Source organism: Drosophila takahashii, chromosome X (genome assembly GCF_030179915.1).
Source record: "Drosophila takahashii strain IR98-3 E-12201 chromosome X, DtakHiC1v2, whole genome shotgun sequence".
NCBI classification, from domain to species: domain Eukaryota; kingdom Metazoa; phylum Arthropoda; class Insecta; order Diptera; family Drosophilidae; genus Drosophila; species Drosophila takahashii.
In genome coordinates, this window is record NC_091683.1 from 8,256,629 (window position 1) to 8,273,111 (window position 16,483).

General features: G+C 40.0%; 1 protein-coding gene across 4 annotated transcripts; it reads left to right on the top strand.

The window, feature by feature from the left end:
* Positions 1–400: 400 nt before the first annotated feature.
* Positions 401–12,249, top strand: btd (buttonhead). Of its 4 annotated transcripts, none has more exons than XM_017157358.3 (5): positions 402–695; positions 748–830; positions 890–924; positions 8,049–9,734; positions 10,552–12,249. In XM_017157358.3, exons 4-5 carry the CDS (start codon positions 9,010–9,012, stop codon positions 11,786–11,788), a joined length of 1,962 nt encoding a protein of 653 aa, XP_017012847.2. In that variant the 5' UTR covers positions 402–695; positions 748–830; positions 890–924; positions 8,049–9,009; the 3' UTR covers positions 11,789–12,249. The 4 variants fall into 4 exon arrangements, 2 of the variants coding, with proteins under 2 accessions (XP_017012847.2, XP_070075007.1); XM_070218906.1 differs by having other exon boundaries at positions 765–830; XR_011419721.1 differs by lacking the exons at positions 8,049–9,734; positions 10,552–12,249 and adding an exon at positions 6,500–6,573 and having other exon boundaries at positions 401–695.
* Positions 12,250–16,483: the final 4,234 nt, after the last annotated feature.

Here is a 16,483-nt window from a genome sequence, read left to right on the forward strand (position 1 = left end):
TTATTTTGCGATATAATAAGCAATACTTTAAGAAGCGAATTATGTGCCTTTTATATGTTTTAAAATTTTAAGTTTAATTTATAATAAATTTACAGAAATTGTTTTTCACCACATAAAAGGTGGGAAAATGCGTTTAAAAATGCCGCCAACAGTGTTGTAAAACTTGTGAATGCTATTTTATCCAAGTCTCTCACCATGGTTAGCGGATGCATTCACCATGGTGTGAAGGTGCACTCGCTTTCACGGGAGCTTGTCTCCGCTATGCAAGGTGGGTGTATCTGCTAGGTAAGGTGTACTCGCTAATTGCAGTTGCACAATGACAAAAACCGTTTTTTAAATATTTAAAATGTATCACAAACGTATTTAAAAATATAAAAATTTAGAAGTAGGAATAGGCGGCTTCGACATTAACTTTTACAATATTTCGCTCACATCACTCACATCGCATACATCTCAACTAAATTTTATTAAACAAAAATAACGAAATGGATAAAGTTTATATGACTCTAAGAAACCGAGTTGTGTACTACACCGAACCAACAAGAAGAGTGCGAAGGACCAGAAGGGTGCAGAGACAAGCAGATCAAAATGATATGCAAGTGGTAAAGCCAATCGAGCCATCGCCGTTACCGGCAGAAAATGGGAGTGACCAATCGAGTGATAGCGAAATGGATCTGGAGATCCCCTGATATAAGGTAATTATCTCCATAAAGATTATATAATTATAGTAATATTCTGAATCCTCAGGTTATATTTGCTTAAAGTTGGAGGTGCGTTAAATATGTTGTAATTTTTGTTAATATTTTAGTGCGAGTGAAATTCAAATTCCAGTAAGTAGTCCCTGTTTATTATTATAATAAATAGATATTAATGATTTCCCATCACACAGGTTGTATTTTTAGTTGAAGTTTAATTTAAATTCTGGTAAGTCAACAGTAAAAAATTTGCATATTAGTAGTATTTCATTTTAAAGTATTAATATTTAATTGAAAATTTCATATCTAATATTTAACGTCATTAAAAAGCATTTCAATTAAAAATTAAAGTTTAATATGCTTAAATTTACTATAAACTGTTATATTAATTAATCAATTAAATTCAAAGATTCGTATTGCATATTTAAATTAATAAAAAACGTAATATTTCATTTGAAAATATTTGAATTAAGCTGGAAAATAGTAATATTTAATTGTAAATTGCATTATTACGTTAAAAAGAATTTCAAATAAAAATAAAAGTTAAAGATGCTTAAATTTGCTATAAGCTATTAAAATAAATATTGTAAATATTTAAAATTACAAAAAAAAGCAAAGCAAAAATATTTAGATTGAAATAAAATCTTTGGATTTACTTTAAATTTGATTGCATAATAACCTCGAAATATTTTTGATTTCCAATCGCACAGGTCGTTTTTCTTTTTTTGTCGTATTTTTGCCAAAAATATTTAGATTGAACATGAAATCTTTGGATTTACTTTAAATTTTATTGCATAATAACCCCATAATATTTTCGATTTCCAATCGCACAGGTCGTTTTTCTTTTTTTGTCGTATTTTTGCCCTTTGAACCTGTTGTGCCGCCAGCGAAAAACTGAAACAAAAACGCATCGAGCGAGGACAATGGAGCTGCGGCAGGTTCTAAGGCTCTAAGGCTCTAAGGCATCAAAAGAACAGCGACTCGCAATTTGGAATCGGACCAATTAGTTGTCCTTTGTCCTGGCACCTTTGTCGCCTGGATTTTCGCAACACGGCGCACATTGATTTTTCCCATGGCTATTTTGCCACCGTTTTTCCACTGTTCAGGGGCCGCCAAGGAGTCCTGTTTCGTTCTCGAGGATCCTTTTGCCTCTCCCTCTTCTTCTTCTTCTTCTTGTTCGTGGACCGTGGAAGGAGCGCAGCGGGGCGTGCGGAGCAAAGATCAGAGAAACGCTCCGCCGCGGGGCGCCCCCTCAACTGATGATCATTTCGACACCCCATTTATGCGGCGGTCTCTTGTGTGCTCTCCTCTCCCCTCCTCTCCTCTCCACCGGTTCCCTTTGGTCAGCTCCTGTTCTCACCGCACTGCGAGAAATACTAGCACTTTGTTTTGGTCATTATAAAAATAATGAACCTGTTCAGAAAAAATGTTATTATAAAAATTTTAAAAATATTTTTAATCAAAATTATGAAAATATTAAAAAAAAGTTGTATTTACCCCTTATAAAAATTGTGCAAATATGTTAAAACAAAATCATACAAATCTTTGAAAAAGGTAACATACCCTTTATAAAATTGTACAAATATGTTTAATCAAAATTATAAAAATCTATAAAAATTGTTACATACCCTTTATAAAAATTGTAAAAATATGTTTAAACAATATTTTAAAAAAATGTTTCCCGGTTAATATACAAATTATAAAAATGTCATACATGTTTGCTTCTTTTAAAAATTCATAATAAAATATGATTAATAATTTAATATTTAAAATATGAACTATATGGTTAAATTAAGAAAATAAGAATAAAATACTTTAAATATTTGCTGTTGGTTTTACCATAATTGTTCAAGTTACTTCTTTAGAAGTATTTTTATTTTTTTTCCATGAATGCTTGGATTTTTTTCGAGTGCAGCAACAAGTGTCTCGAGTTCGGACATCTACAGATTTTTTTTTTTGCGGCCCTAGCCAAGTGATTTCCCGGGAAGTGTTAGAATCCCCTTGTTTCGGCACTCTTTCTTCGCTCCCTCTCCCCTTCTCCATCTCTCTCTCTCTCTTTCTACCCCTATTTAGGGGCTGTAAATTGATGCTGTTGACATTTTTAGTGCAAAACGGTCCCCGAGGAGATCTCTAATATCTTGTTCGCGGTTCTGGGACCCCTTCCCCTTTCCAACCGAAAGACACACGCTTCGTCATAAAAGAAGAACACACGAAAAGTAGAAAAAAATAGAAAAAACACACACATGGAGGGTAATATTTATTATTGAAATTAAAATTTATTGTTCGATGCTATTGTTTTTTTTTTGGTGCCTTCTTGTGTGTGTTGTTTTTTTTTGCATCGTTGCCGCTTGATTAGAGAATTCAGTGGAAGTCCAAAGATTCGAATTCGAGATCCCGAGAGATGGCCACAAGTGCGCCCCGAAAAGGTCAAAGGGGGCGGGGCACGACCTTGCGATGAGGCCAGAGGATTGCGCAATCTGTCGTCAAACAGCCGATCGATCCAGTTGGGTAAATCGAGTGGAAATTTAAAGGGAAGGGTGAACAAAATGTAGGGGGCGTTCGGAGGAATTCCCTTGCCATCTGTTGCATCTCGTGGATAATGCCGGCAAAAAGTAGCAGATCTGATATCTGTATTTTTATAAGGTTTTTACAAACAACATAGAAATACAAAAAAATACAATTCATTTAAGGAAATTAATTTATAAAACTTATTAAAATTAATTATGAAAATGTACAAATAATTGTATTATTTTTAAAACTTAATAATATTCAATAGAACATTTTAATCTGCAAACTACAAAACCCAGAAAGTCAGAGATCTTCTACAAAAGTCAAAGATAGTTAGCGATAGGTAGATAGGTAGATTGAGTTTCCGAAACAAGAAGATAAGATATACAAAGTCAATTGGCGAAAAAACCCCGGAGATTAATCTAATCTTCGACGAAGAACGAAGGGGCAAAATATTTGCAGACAGTGAAAGGATTTAGATGCGAAAATCCCCATAAATCCAATTAACACAAATCTGCATAACGGGTTAACGTTGAACGGTTGCGGGTCCTTTCGCAAAGGCGAAAAAAGGATTACGCTCCGACGAGCCCGGCAATTTCAATTGAATACTTTGCCCAACTCACTACCTGATTTATCTGGCCTCTCTTTCGGATTACCGCAGACGATCCCTTGACTTTTCCTGCTAAGCGATCGTAAAACGTGGATTATGCATTTATGGCACCCCGCGGCAGCAGCGAAACCACCCAGCCACCCAACCACCCACCGCCCATCGCCCACAGGACCTTTGGTCAAAGGGTGCGGTTTAATCCGAGACCACCAAAAACCGATGGGAGAGCCATATAGCTGCACTGGGCAAAAATACGATTGGATTCGGTAATTCACCTTTGAGTTACTTTAGCACTTAACATATATTTTTACCATAAGAATATTTATTCAAAAGTTGTATAGCTCTTACTGAAAAAAACGAATTATATTTTTGGTAAAAATTGAAATTTTTCATTTGGCTTTTTTGCTGTAACTTGGCCAAAAATGGTCCTACACCAAAAATGAATACTGTTTTGAACAGATAACTAAATAATAAAAAAATCCATAACACTTCCCGGGTAATCCTGCAAAAATAAAATTTTCGCCAATTTTCAATTTTTTTGTAAGGGGGTACCTCATGATTTTTTTGCGAAAAATGGGAAAAAAATAAAATGCCCAGGTTTAAATGCCAATCGATTTGAAATTTAATAACGAGTTCAGAAAGGTATGACAATCCATATTTGGATCAATATTTCCATTGCTATGAACAAAAAACTAATTATTTTTTGTGAAAAATTTGGATTTGACTTTTTGGTCAAATTAGAGTTTTTTTCTTTTGGTTTTTTTGCTGTAACTTGGCCAAAAATGGTCCTACACCAAAAATACATACTGTTTTGAACAGATAACAAAATAATAAATAAATTCATGACACTTTCCGGGTGATATGGGAAAAATAAAATTTTGGTTTTTTGCGAAAAATTGACAAAAAATAAAATTCTCAGGTTTGAATCCCAATCGATTGGAAATTTAATAACGAGTTCAGAAAGGTATGACAATCCATATTTAAATCAATATTTCCATTGTTATGGTCAAAAAAACGAGTTTTTTTTGTAAAAAATTGGGAATTGGTTTTAAGGAGAGTTTTATACAAAATTATTATTCGTCTTTGAATTATGTTCATTAACATAACTGTTATATAGTTTTTAAGAAAGAAAGTAAATAAAAATACTTTTATTTCTCTGCGTGCAGAAAGCCAGAAGATGTCGCATTAATCTGCCGAAAGGATCAAGAATCAATAATTACGATTCAGGCGTAACCGAGTCGGGGGCTAGGTAGCAAAACATGACGGGATTATCCTGGAGGAAGGGTTCGTCCGCTCTCTCTCTCTCTTAGGATTAGAGATTAGAGACGTCGATCCGGCGAAAAATCCCGCGGATGAGGAGCTTTGATGCGACGAAGTCAAAACTTTTCCAGCTTAAACCTAGATTAGGCGTCCCGCGATTTACCTCCGATTTACCTGACCCCGCTGATCTCTGGATCTCCGCCTTGTTTGGTGGGCTCGTCGCGGCTAATCAATTGATTAGCGCAATGGTCTCGGAATGGTTAAGATTCTGGTTCTTGGGGATGTGACTGTGTTGTGGACTAGAGCAGCGGATTGAATCCCTATATCCTGGAGTCACTTCCTCAAAATAGATTAGGCTTCATTTTGCATAATATTTTGAGAGATTTACGAATGTTGCTTCCGATTTGGTTACAGTCTTAAGTGTAAGGTAGGATTATTATCTAGTACAATCTAATGTTTCACTGTTATCTGTCGTTATAGACATTTTCATGGAAATTTAATGATATTTAAGGGATGTATGTTGGCTTACAAAGGATAATAGTTTTATATTTCTTTCGGTTTGTTATTATAAAGATTGTTTTATTAGAAAATGTATTTGTATACCCATGTTTACCTATAGATCTTTTCCTTTAAAGTTTCCCTTTTTTCCCTGCTCCCAAACCCCCAAAAGCGATTTTCCAACTTGACCTAGTGGTACAAAAAAGTGGGCGTTTTCTTTTTGGTGGGCGGTAGGCGGTGGTAGATAGGGATAGTAGGAACTTTCCATGCTGTTGCTGCCGACTTTTTGCTAATTGATTATGCGGCGACGTTGTGGCCCAAGGACAAGAACAAGAACAAGAAGAAGGAGAAGAACAAGGACAAGGAATACACTCCTGTCTTGCAAAAGGAGGTATAATGGGGGTGGAAAGGGGGAGGGGAGGGGAGGGGCTGGGCAGGCGCAGGCAGACGGTCTTCAAGTCTAGTTGACTTCAGCATTGTCATAAATCTTCGGTAGCCAAAAGGAGCCAGAGGAGCACGAGACAGGCTCCTTGTTGTTGGCCTGGTTGCTTCAATATAATTGTATCTTCCGTTTCATTACATGTTGCCCAGAAGTCCCAGTCGGATGCCCACTAAAGCCCAAGTTGGGTATCTAAGGCTATCAGAACTTTTTCACTTTTCCCTAGATTTTTCTTATTTTTATACCCTTGTAGAGGGTATTATAATTTCAGTCAGATGTTTGCAACGCAGTGAAGGAGACGTTTCCGACCACATAAAGTATATATATTCTTGATCAGCACCAATAGCCGAGTCTATCTAGCCATGTCCGTCTGTCCGTCTGTCCGTCTGTCCGTCTGTCCGTCTGTCCGTCTGTCCGTTTCTATGCGAACTAGTCTCTCAGTTTTAAAGCTATCGCGATGAAACTTTCCCGAAGGTCTTCTTTCTATTGCAGGTAGTACATATGTCGGAGCCAGCCGGATCGGACCTTTATCTTAAGGCTCCCAAACAAATATAAGAAAATTCATTGTAACTTTGTAGGAAGTAGGCGTTTTGATTCTTGACTACTTAAAAACAAAATTGAAATAAATCGAAACGCTGAATCTGGAATCCCTGGAACTGCACCGAGTGAGTATTCTTTTATCTACAAGGGTATATAAGCTTCGGCTGGCCGAAGGTAGCTTCCTTTCTTGTTATCTTGTGGAATCTCATATTCCACTATTATCTTTTATTATAAAAAATCTTAAGAAAATTGTATGATATTTAAGGGATTTATGATAGCTTTGGGAAGGATTATAGTTGTTTTCTCATTGAATTAAAATTCGAAATGCGGAAAAATTTGGGATGCAACACCATTTTAACGTAATTTATTGGCATACCAATTTTAATAACAATTAAAACATTTTTTGCATAATTTTTACATTATTATTGTGAAATTTTATAACCCAAAGGGTAGTGCGAAAGTCGAGAGGCCATTCAGGGGGATCGTTTCGTTTTGGGAGTCATCATTATCTTTTCACAGCAGCAGCAAATCGTAAAATTTGTGGCCCAGGCCCACGTTGCGTATGCGTAATAAAAAAGACGCCGCATAATAAAAAGGGAGCGAAAAGCAACAACAACAATTGTGATTAATATGCGGCACACAAACAGACATTCACACGCACACGCACACATTGAGCATGTGCGATAGAGAGCGAGAGAGAGAGCTGCTGTCTCTTTTGTGGTGGTGTTTGGTCAACGCCCCTTTAAATACAGTTATTTCATTGGGCCGCGACCACAAATTTATTAGTTTTTATTGTTATTGTATTGATATTTGAATTATGCCCGCTCCCTCTTCTTCTTCTTCTGCTTCGTCTACTTCTTTTGTCTTCTTCTTCTTCTTTTCCCTTGGGGTTTCTGGGGAGTGAAATGAAAAATTAAATGCCATTAAACAGAAATTTTAATTTAATTAAAATGATGAGCCATACTTTTTTCCGTCTGCTTGCTTTCATCGAAACAAATTGAAGGGCTAAATGGGTTACGGGCATAATGGGAATTTAAGCAGATATTCGTGTTTGTAATGAAGGTACTTGAAATGTGTAAAAAATCGGAAAATTTATGGTCATCTTGTGGTGGGTGGGAAAATATTCGAAAGTGGTTTGAAATTGAAAATAAAATAAGGTTAAATTTATTATAATAATAATTTTTTAAAACAAACTGAAAAAGGTTTCAGGGAATCCTAGCTACAATATTTTTTTAAATATATTTGATACACCGCAAATTGAAAAAAAATTTACAAGGCTAATTTTAAGGAAAAATCCCAAGATAAAATTATTTTTTATTATTTAGTTGAAACTCAATTTAATTTAATAAATTGTAATACTATATATTTTGAGATGAGTAAAAATTATAAAAAATAGTTAAAAAGTAAAATATTCCATAAATGTCAATTAAAAGTTCTAAGCTTTTGATTTGGCTTAAAGATAAATCCAAATTTTTGTCTTAAAGTTTAATTTTGACCACAGGTACAACAACAACAACCACAACAGCAATATGAGAGCACCAAGGAGCAACAACAACAACAACAGCAACCCAATTGCTTTGACACACAAACCCACACATAGAAATTAAAACAAAACGCCCGCGGCAGCAGCAGCAGCAGCAAAAACAACAATACCAAAGGCAAGGAGAGAGCACCACCAACTACTCAGTGCGCGAAAAAGAGAGCCAGAGAGTGCTGTTCCAGGGAGTCACAGTTAGTTGGCCATGGCAAAGCAGAGCGAGCGAGACAAAGCGAGCGTGCCCGGAAGGCACGAAGAAAAAAAAACAACCACCATGATTGTCGTCCCCCCAGCATGGCCACAGAGAGAGCGAGCGAGAGAGCGCGCGAGAGGGCGCGTGGCGAGAGCAGCATGGCGGAGCGTAAGCCAAAGCAGGACAGCACTAGCGCTGCGCTGCTGCTGCTGCTCTCTGCCCCGCTCGCTGCCCGCGCCGCTGCCCGCAGCCAAGTGATTCGTTTTGTACGTTGTTAGACTCTCTCGCCGCGTTTTGGAATTCAGTCGGCAATCGACGATAATTACCGGTGGTTCTATCACATCACGCGCAGCAGCAGCAGCACGAAGAAGAAGAAGAAGAGGCAGTAGCAGTAGCAGAGAAACTCGCTCGTTTTCGGATCTATATATATATATATACGCATATATATATGTACTACGAATTTTCGTTTGCCTTTAATTTGTTTGTGTTTTTTCCGTGTTCTCCTCCGCATGTGCATGCAATTACGTGCGCCGCGGCAAAAGACTATAATTATAAAACTAAAGTGAAAAGCGTGCCATAATTACACGAGCGAATATCAATAAGTGCGAATAAGAGCGAAGAGCAATGTGCGAAAATTGCTAACGAAGTAGTAGCCGAAAAAAAAACATAATCGCAGATTCCAAAAAGAAAAAACCTTAAAATCCAACGAAAGAAAAGCTACCGTTTTTCAAAATGATCGATGCGGCCTGCAATTACCTGAATCTCAATCTGAATCCGAATCCCTATGTGCAACAGCAGCAGCAGGCGGCGCAACAGCAGGCGGCGCAACAGCAGCAGCATCATCTTCACATGCAGCAGGCGCAGCAGCAACTGCACTTGTCGCAACAGCAGCACCAACAGCACATGCAACACTTGCCGCAGCAGCAACAAATGCAACAGCAGCAAATGCAACAGCAACAGCAACCGCAACAGCAGCCACATGACTTCCTGCTGTCCGCCCCCTCGTCCCTCTCCGGCTCAAGTTCCGGCTCCAGTTCCGGTGGCTCTCCCATCTACAACAGCAGCGGCAGCGGCAGCAGCAAGGCGCCCATGAAGCTGGAGCTGCCCTATCCGCAGGCCTCCTCCACCGGCACCGCCTCACCCAATTCCAGCATCCAGTCGGCCCCCTCCTCCGCCTCCGTTTCGCCCAGCATCTTCCCCTCGCCCGCCCAGTCGTTCGCCTCCATTTCGGCCAGTCCCTCGACGCCCTCGACCGCCGCCACCCACTTGGCGCCACCCACAGCGGCAACATCCTCGTCGCCGTCTTCCTCCTCCTCCTCCTCGTCGTCAGCCGCCTCGGCATCGGCGGCAGCGGCGGCGGCAGCAGCGGCAGCCGCAGCAGCGGACCTCGGGGCAGCGGCGGTCGCCAGTGCCGCCTACGGCTGGAATACCGCCTACTCCGGATTGGGACCTCCAAGGTAAATATCTAGATAATACTAATATAAAACAAAAGCCATGGGATGATATGGGATCGTACAATATCATTGTAATATCAAATTATAGGATTTAACACTGATTTCCTGTGAAAGATTAGAAATAACTCAGAAAACTTAAAGTTAGGATCAAAGAAAAATTAAAGAAAACTTAAAGTTAGGGATGATATGGGATCATACAAAATCATTGTAATATCAAAATTGGAAAATTGTACGCTGTTTTCCTATGAAAGATCAAAAATATCACAGAAAACTTGAAGTTAGGATGTTAGGATCAAAGATAAACTGTTATTATACTTCTCATTTCAGATAACATGATAGCTTATATCAGGAATTATATTTAGAATTTTGCAAATCTTTATTTCAATTAAAAACAAACTTAAGAATAGGATCACTTATCAAATTCCCAAAATAAACCTGAAAACCTGAACACTTGACTGTAAATTACAGATCAAGTTACAAATAATTTGAAAATTACACAGTTTTTGTTATAAGGAAATACATCATCGCATTAGCTTAAAGATTGAATAATCTGTAATAAATATAGATCTCTGATAACTAAGCTTACCACTTAATAAAGATATTTGCAATCAAATTAAGGGTTAGAGCAGCTAATGATAGGAATAAAAAGGTGATTAAAATTAATGAAGGCTAGATAGGAATCTTTTGCAAATTAGGGGGGTGTATTATTACACCAATGAATAAATGATTTTAATAGAAAATACTAGGCTATACTTTAATATTAAACATGTGTGTTTTAAATTCAAAACTAATCATATACTTTTCTTCTGTTTTCTTTTAGAAGCCAGTTCCCGTATGCCCAGTACGCCTCCGATTACTACGGCAATGCGGTGGGCGCCATGTCCTCCTCGGCCGCCTGGTTCTCCCATCAGGAGCGTCTCTATCAGCCCTGGAGCTCCCAGAGCTATCCGGGCTTCAACTTCGACGACATCGCCTTCCAGACGCAGCTGCAGCGGCGCTCCGTTCGCTGCACGTGCCCCAATTGCACGAACGAGATGAGCGGACTGCCGCCGATTGTGGGTCCCGATGAGCGCGGTCGCAAGCAGCACATCTGTCACATTCCCGGCTGCGAGAGGCTGTACGGCAAGGCCTCCCATTTGAAGACCCACCTGCGCTGGCACACGGGCGAGCGGCCCTTCCTGTGCCTCACCTGCGGCAAGCGATTCTCGCGATCCGACGAACTGCAGCGGCACGGCAGGACGCACACCAACTACCGGCCCTACGCCTGCCCCATTTGCTCCAAGAAGTTCTCGCGCAGCGATCATTTGAGCAAGCACAAGAAGACCCATTTCAAGGACAAGAAGAGCAAGAAGGCTCTGGCCGCCGAGGCCAAGGAGCAGGCGGCGGCGGCGATAAAGCAGGAGAAGAAGGAGAAGAAGGCGGGGAAGCAGCCTTTGGTGACTCCAGTGGAGTTCAAGCAGGAGCAGCCGGAGGTTGCAGCGCCGCTGGTCAACTATGCGCCGTATGCGAATCTCTACCAGCAATCGAGTGGCGGCTCCGCCAATGCACTGCCACCACCGCCGCCGCTCTTCCAGCAGCATCATCATCAGCAGCAGATGGCTTCCTCCTCCTCCTCCGCCGCCGCAGGCTATGTGGAGCAGCAGCCCTGGAGCAGCCGTGCCATACAGCAACCAGCAGCAGCAGTCGTCACTACCTCAGCGAACTCAACCACATCCACAGCCTCCAGTGCGGCCAGTTCACCAGCGACGGCGGCGGCAGCGGCGGTGGCGGCATCCTCGCCAGCCGCCTCGGCGACGGCACTGGCCGCCCAGCATCACTATGCCGCTCTGGCCATGCAGAGTGAATCCCAGCTGGCCGCCGAATATGGGCTGACCATGAGCGGACTGGCCAGCGGAGCGAGCCAGGACTCAAGCTCCAGTTGTCACATGAAGTCCGAGTATGCGGCCAGTTATCCAGCTGAATTCGGAGCGGGCACCGCCAGCTACGGCTATCCGCATCCGCATCCGCATCATCACAATGCCTGGGCAGCGGCCTATCATCCGCATGCCACGGCCTAGGATTCAAAGGATTCCTCATCCCCCAAGATTGTTACAGTTTAAAGTTGAAAGAACAAAACGAAATGCCATAAAGTCCCGAAAGAAGGCAAAGAAAGCAAGCGTAGAACGAACCTCTAGTGTGTGTGTTTTTTTTCAGTGTTTATTGTTGATATATATAAAAATAGATGTGAAAATCGAAGAAAAAAAAATCCACAAATACCGCCTAAGACATTATATTACATTACATATTATAATTATATATTATATATATTAACTATACATGTAGCTAGTTCTAGAAATTTTTTTTCAATTTTTTTTCCCCCCCAAAAACCTAGTTAAGGCATTTTTTTTTGCATGTCTGTACATACAAATATATATCGTGTTTTTTTTTAAGCCATACCATATAGAATGAGAGAAACCATCTAGTTGTGTACCATAATAATTGTTAATTGTCTTTAAGATAAATTATATACAAAGCAAACAAAAAAAAAAAACCAACCAACAAGGCGACAAAATCCCCATCACAAAAATCCTAACAATAAAAAAACGAACAAAATTATATCGGAAAACAAAGCTATACCAGTTTTTATTACTCGATCCCGACGCACCCTTGTTTTTAAGGGTCTACGATTCGGTTTTGTTTCAGGGTTGTTTGATCTCAGCTCCGGGGGTTGTTTCTTGCGCATAAAGAGGGACCCAGGAAGCTTCCCGACTTCCGGCGAACTTGATCTGCTTGGGGTGCGCTGATCTTTGGCGGGTTTCGGATAATAGAAACTTTTTCTAAAGCAATCATTATACCTGTCTACGCAGCCAGATTTATTTCCATCAATGTCGGCCATCGCTATAAAACTGTAAAAACATTGTCAACTTTGAAATGCCTTTTTCTCTAAATATCATGATTGGTTTTGGCTTTTTCTTCTATACAATGTTTTATTTATTCCAAATACAAATAGTCACTAAGTTTCATAACAATCGTGTGAGGTTTAGGTATGACTTCCCCGATCCTTTTTTCATTTCCAGCTGCGAAATTAATTTATTCTCATTTCCCCCCCGGGTTTCCTCCTAGTTCAACTGGGCCGTCATAACTCAGAACGGGCATATTCAATCTAAAGGCAGCCAATGAGAGTCAATTTAGCTCGCCCGACTATCCCACTTTGGCCAGCCCAAAATGAATTGCCCAACAGAGAGTTTTTTATAATTAAACGGGAAACTTTTTGTCCCAGTCAAACGAAAACGAAGAAAAAAAAAACAATGATGGCGTGAAGATTGGCAATCGAATCGCCGGAGAGGAGATCGATCCAATCCGATCCGCCGTGAAGCGATGCAGATAGCGATGCAGATCGATTGCGGCCAATATAAAATATTGATTTATGCTGCCCTGCCCGGGCATCAATCAATTTTCAAGTTGAGTGAGCGCCAAGCCCCCGAACGTGCCACGCCCACACAACTACACCATCTTTTAGGATCCCCGATTCTCCGATTCTCCGGCTCCCCGATTTCCACGATGCATTTGTGCAAGCGGTTGACAACCTCGGTTGGGATTGGTCGTAGATCGAAAAAGCGGAGAGGAAGAGTCTCCGACTTATAGAGACCATAGAGAAGGAGGGTGTGATGGGGCAGCCCAACAACTTCACACGCACGTTAATCATACGCCGCGTTGGCCCCAGAAAACCCTTTTTGCCCCACCCCCCACAACCACCACCACCACCTTTTTTTTTAATTTTTTTTTTCGGGGCGCTCCACTAAATGGCAAACAAAATCTGATTGATTTATAACTGAAGTCTGCGGTCAGCGAAGGAAAATAAAACATAACCAAAAGGGAAAAGTCTTGAAAAAAAGTAGGTACTACAAGAAATACAAAATATAAAATCTCGCAGCTTAATGATGATAAATGATGATGTTATGATTTGTTAATTTTTCTTCGCGTCTCTTCGTTTTTTATTTTATTGCGTAGAGGAGTTAACCCGAACATGAGGTATTCGTCTTTTCTGTTTTGGTCGGTTTAATGGCTCGAAAAGTGCTCTCCACCAAACTCTTGGACGGGCGAAAGTGTAATTTTAAGTATGGGTTACAGAGAATCGGTGGAAATATTAGTTGGCCGGGCTCTTTTAAATGATTTTTCTCTACTATCCTAGTATCTATAAAAATACAGCTCAAACCTAAATATCTTGAGACTTCCAAAAAGTATATAGATATTTAAAAATTCATTTTCCAATTTCATAACAATTTTCTAGCTTTAGTTGGGTCTTTCTCCACTACAACGTTGTATACAATACTACAATACAAATATTTCTAAAGTTTCCCAGCAATCGTGTGAGGTTTAATAGATTTCTCTTGCTTCTATGGGGTCTTTCAAGGAATATTCTCCGCTACATCGATAAATTGATCTGTAATACAACTATTTATAAAGTTTCCTAACAATCGTGTGAGATTTATTAGATCTCTAAGGGCCTCACCAACCTGTTAGAAAACACAAATTAAACAAATTATGAAATCACATCACGAAATGAAACCGACACTGGACATGAGTAACCACTTAGGATAGCGGCAGGGAATTAGATCGGCAGCTGAGAAGTTCCCAGAAATTGTGGCTAGCTGACACCACACCTATGGCCACTCGAAAATGCCAGGGCCCAATACTTAGTACCCAGTGTACCCGAAAACCCAAAGTGTTGTCACACATACTCGACTGCTCGAGTAACTTCGACTTCTGGGCACGCTTCGTGGCTGAGAGATCCTCAAGGATCTCAGATTCTCAAGTGGCGCTGCCGAAGTTTTTTTTTCTTCGTGCGGTAACCAGATATTGCTCTAATTTTGATCGGGGCTATAAATAATCGGCCTGCCAGCGCACTTGACTTTCACTCGCTCTCCATCTTTTTGCGCCTGACATTTCCACAGAATCCATGTTTTGATGTTCGGCGCTCGGGATCCTTTAGAGGTCCTTCGGCCCTTCGGAGGGGACAGCAAATTGAGTTGAGATTATCTCGCTGCCTGCGCTAAGCAAGCGTGTCTAAAAGAAAAGGTCCTGCGGCCGAGATGATCGAACATGACTTAACTAGAAAATGTTTTATGTTTCATCGGCACTTGGTATTTATTAGTTTTTACTTTTCACTTTTCCACTTCCACTATATATATATTTTTTTTGTTTTTGGTCAGGGGGCGTTGGCGTTGGGCGTGTTTGACATGGTCATCGGTGATTATAAATTTCGGTCGTGTCCTCTGCGGTCGAGGAAAACTACGAGAGTCCTGGTGTGTGGGTTCCCTTGCCCTTTTGTCTTCGGACCAAAAAATAAGATCCTTGTTGCGGCATATGGCCTGCGTTTTTTTTTTTTTTTGGCTCGATGCGGGCGCAGATCTCGGGGGCTAAGATGACATGTGTTTAAAGGATAATCGCGCAACAAGATCGCAATCCCGATTGGCAAAACGTCCCGAGATAAACAGCTCAACGATGGATTGACTTCAGCTGGGGATTATAGTACACACAGATATTGCAGGCCCGGAATGTAATTTCTTAATTTAAGGCACCTTTTTTGAAGTTTGATCGGGCGAAAACATTACTGATATTCTTTAAATTCAGTTTCTATCTAAATTTACAGTTGGTATAGGGGATTTTCTTTATATTTTTTTTGTTTTTATTATATATTTATTAATGTAAATAAAAACATTTTAAAATTTACCTTACACACCTTCATTTTTATGTGATAAATATTTTTTATGAAAAATAAATTTAATTAAATAAAAAGTTAAAAAAAAATGGATTTTTAATGGTATAACTCTCCTTTATTTAAATTTAAAAATTATCCCCATAAAAAAACTAGCCTAAAATCTAAACGAATGGATGATAGCAATATAAAATATGCTGTAAACTTTTTTATTTTTTGTTTGATTCATTTTCTAATATTATCCTAAATTATGGCATAAAAACTGCTTCAATATGTCCGATTTGAAATCGAAATTTAAATATTCTTCATATAAAATAATTAGCCCGTCAAGAACCTGATGATGAATACCGATGAATCGCCATCGATGAGCTGGCATTTAAGGAGTCCTTTGTGGATTGCGGCACGTGACCCAATCACTGTCGCTTACATCAAACCGTGACAATCGTTAAGGATATGAAGGATTGAATTGGGGGACTCGGCTCGACTCGATTCGACCGCTAAAGTGGCCTAAAGGGATAAGGACAACTCAATCGAGCCAAACGGCATCTGCGGCATACAAATTAAAATATTTATGTGTGCATTAGGCGAGGGCAAACATTAAGGACACAACACACAACAACTGTGTTGTGTTGGCAGGAGCCAATGGAAAAAGTGCGACATATGTGCAGTCAATAAATTTTCCACTTTTCATGCTGACAGCACAAAAAAAAAAAGAAACAGGGAAAGCAGGGAAAACAGGGGCGCTCGAGGACCACTAATGGCTCCACAATGACCAGGCGCATTTAATTCACAAAGAAAGAAAACCAAAAAAAAAAAAAGAAAAACAGGACCCCAAAAGGACTCGAGTAAATTGCTCCTTTTCTGCTGCATTTAATTTGATTTTATTGTTCGCGCTTCGCTTATTTGTTTGTGTCAAAGAATGTTTCTTTCGATTTGCTGCGGTTTATCGATATATATGAGCCACGCCCACTCACCCCACTGCCCACACACACCGCCCCCATTTCCGCCCACACTGGGAAAGAGTGTGTGTTTTGTTTTCCGTTTCCTGCTGAAT

Coding starts and splice junctions, on each gene's coding strand:
- btd (XM_017157358.3), top strand. CDS start 9,010: ATGATCGATGCGGCCTGCAATTACCTGAATCTCAATCTGAATCCGAAT. Junction 9,735..10,551: donor TCCGGATTGGGACCTCCAAG/GTAAATATCTAG, acceptor GTTTTCTTTTAG/AAGCCAGTTCCCGTATGCCC.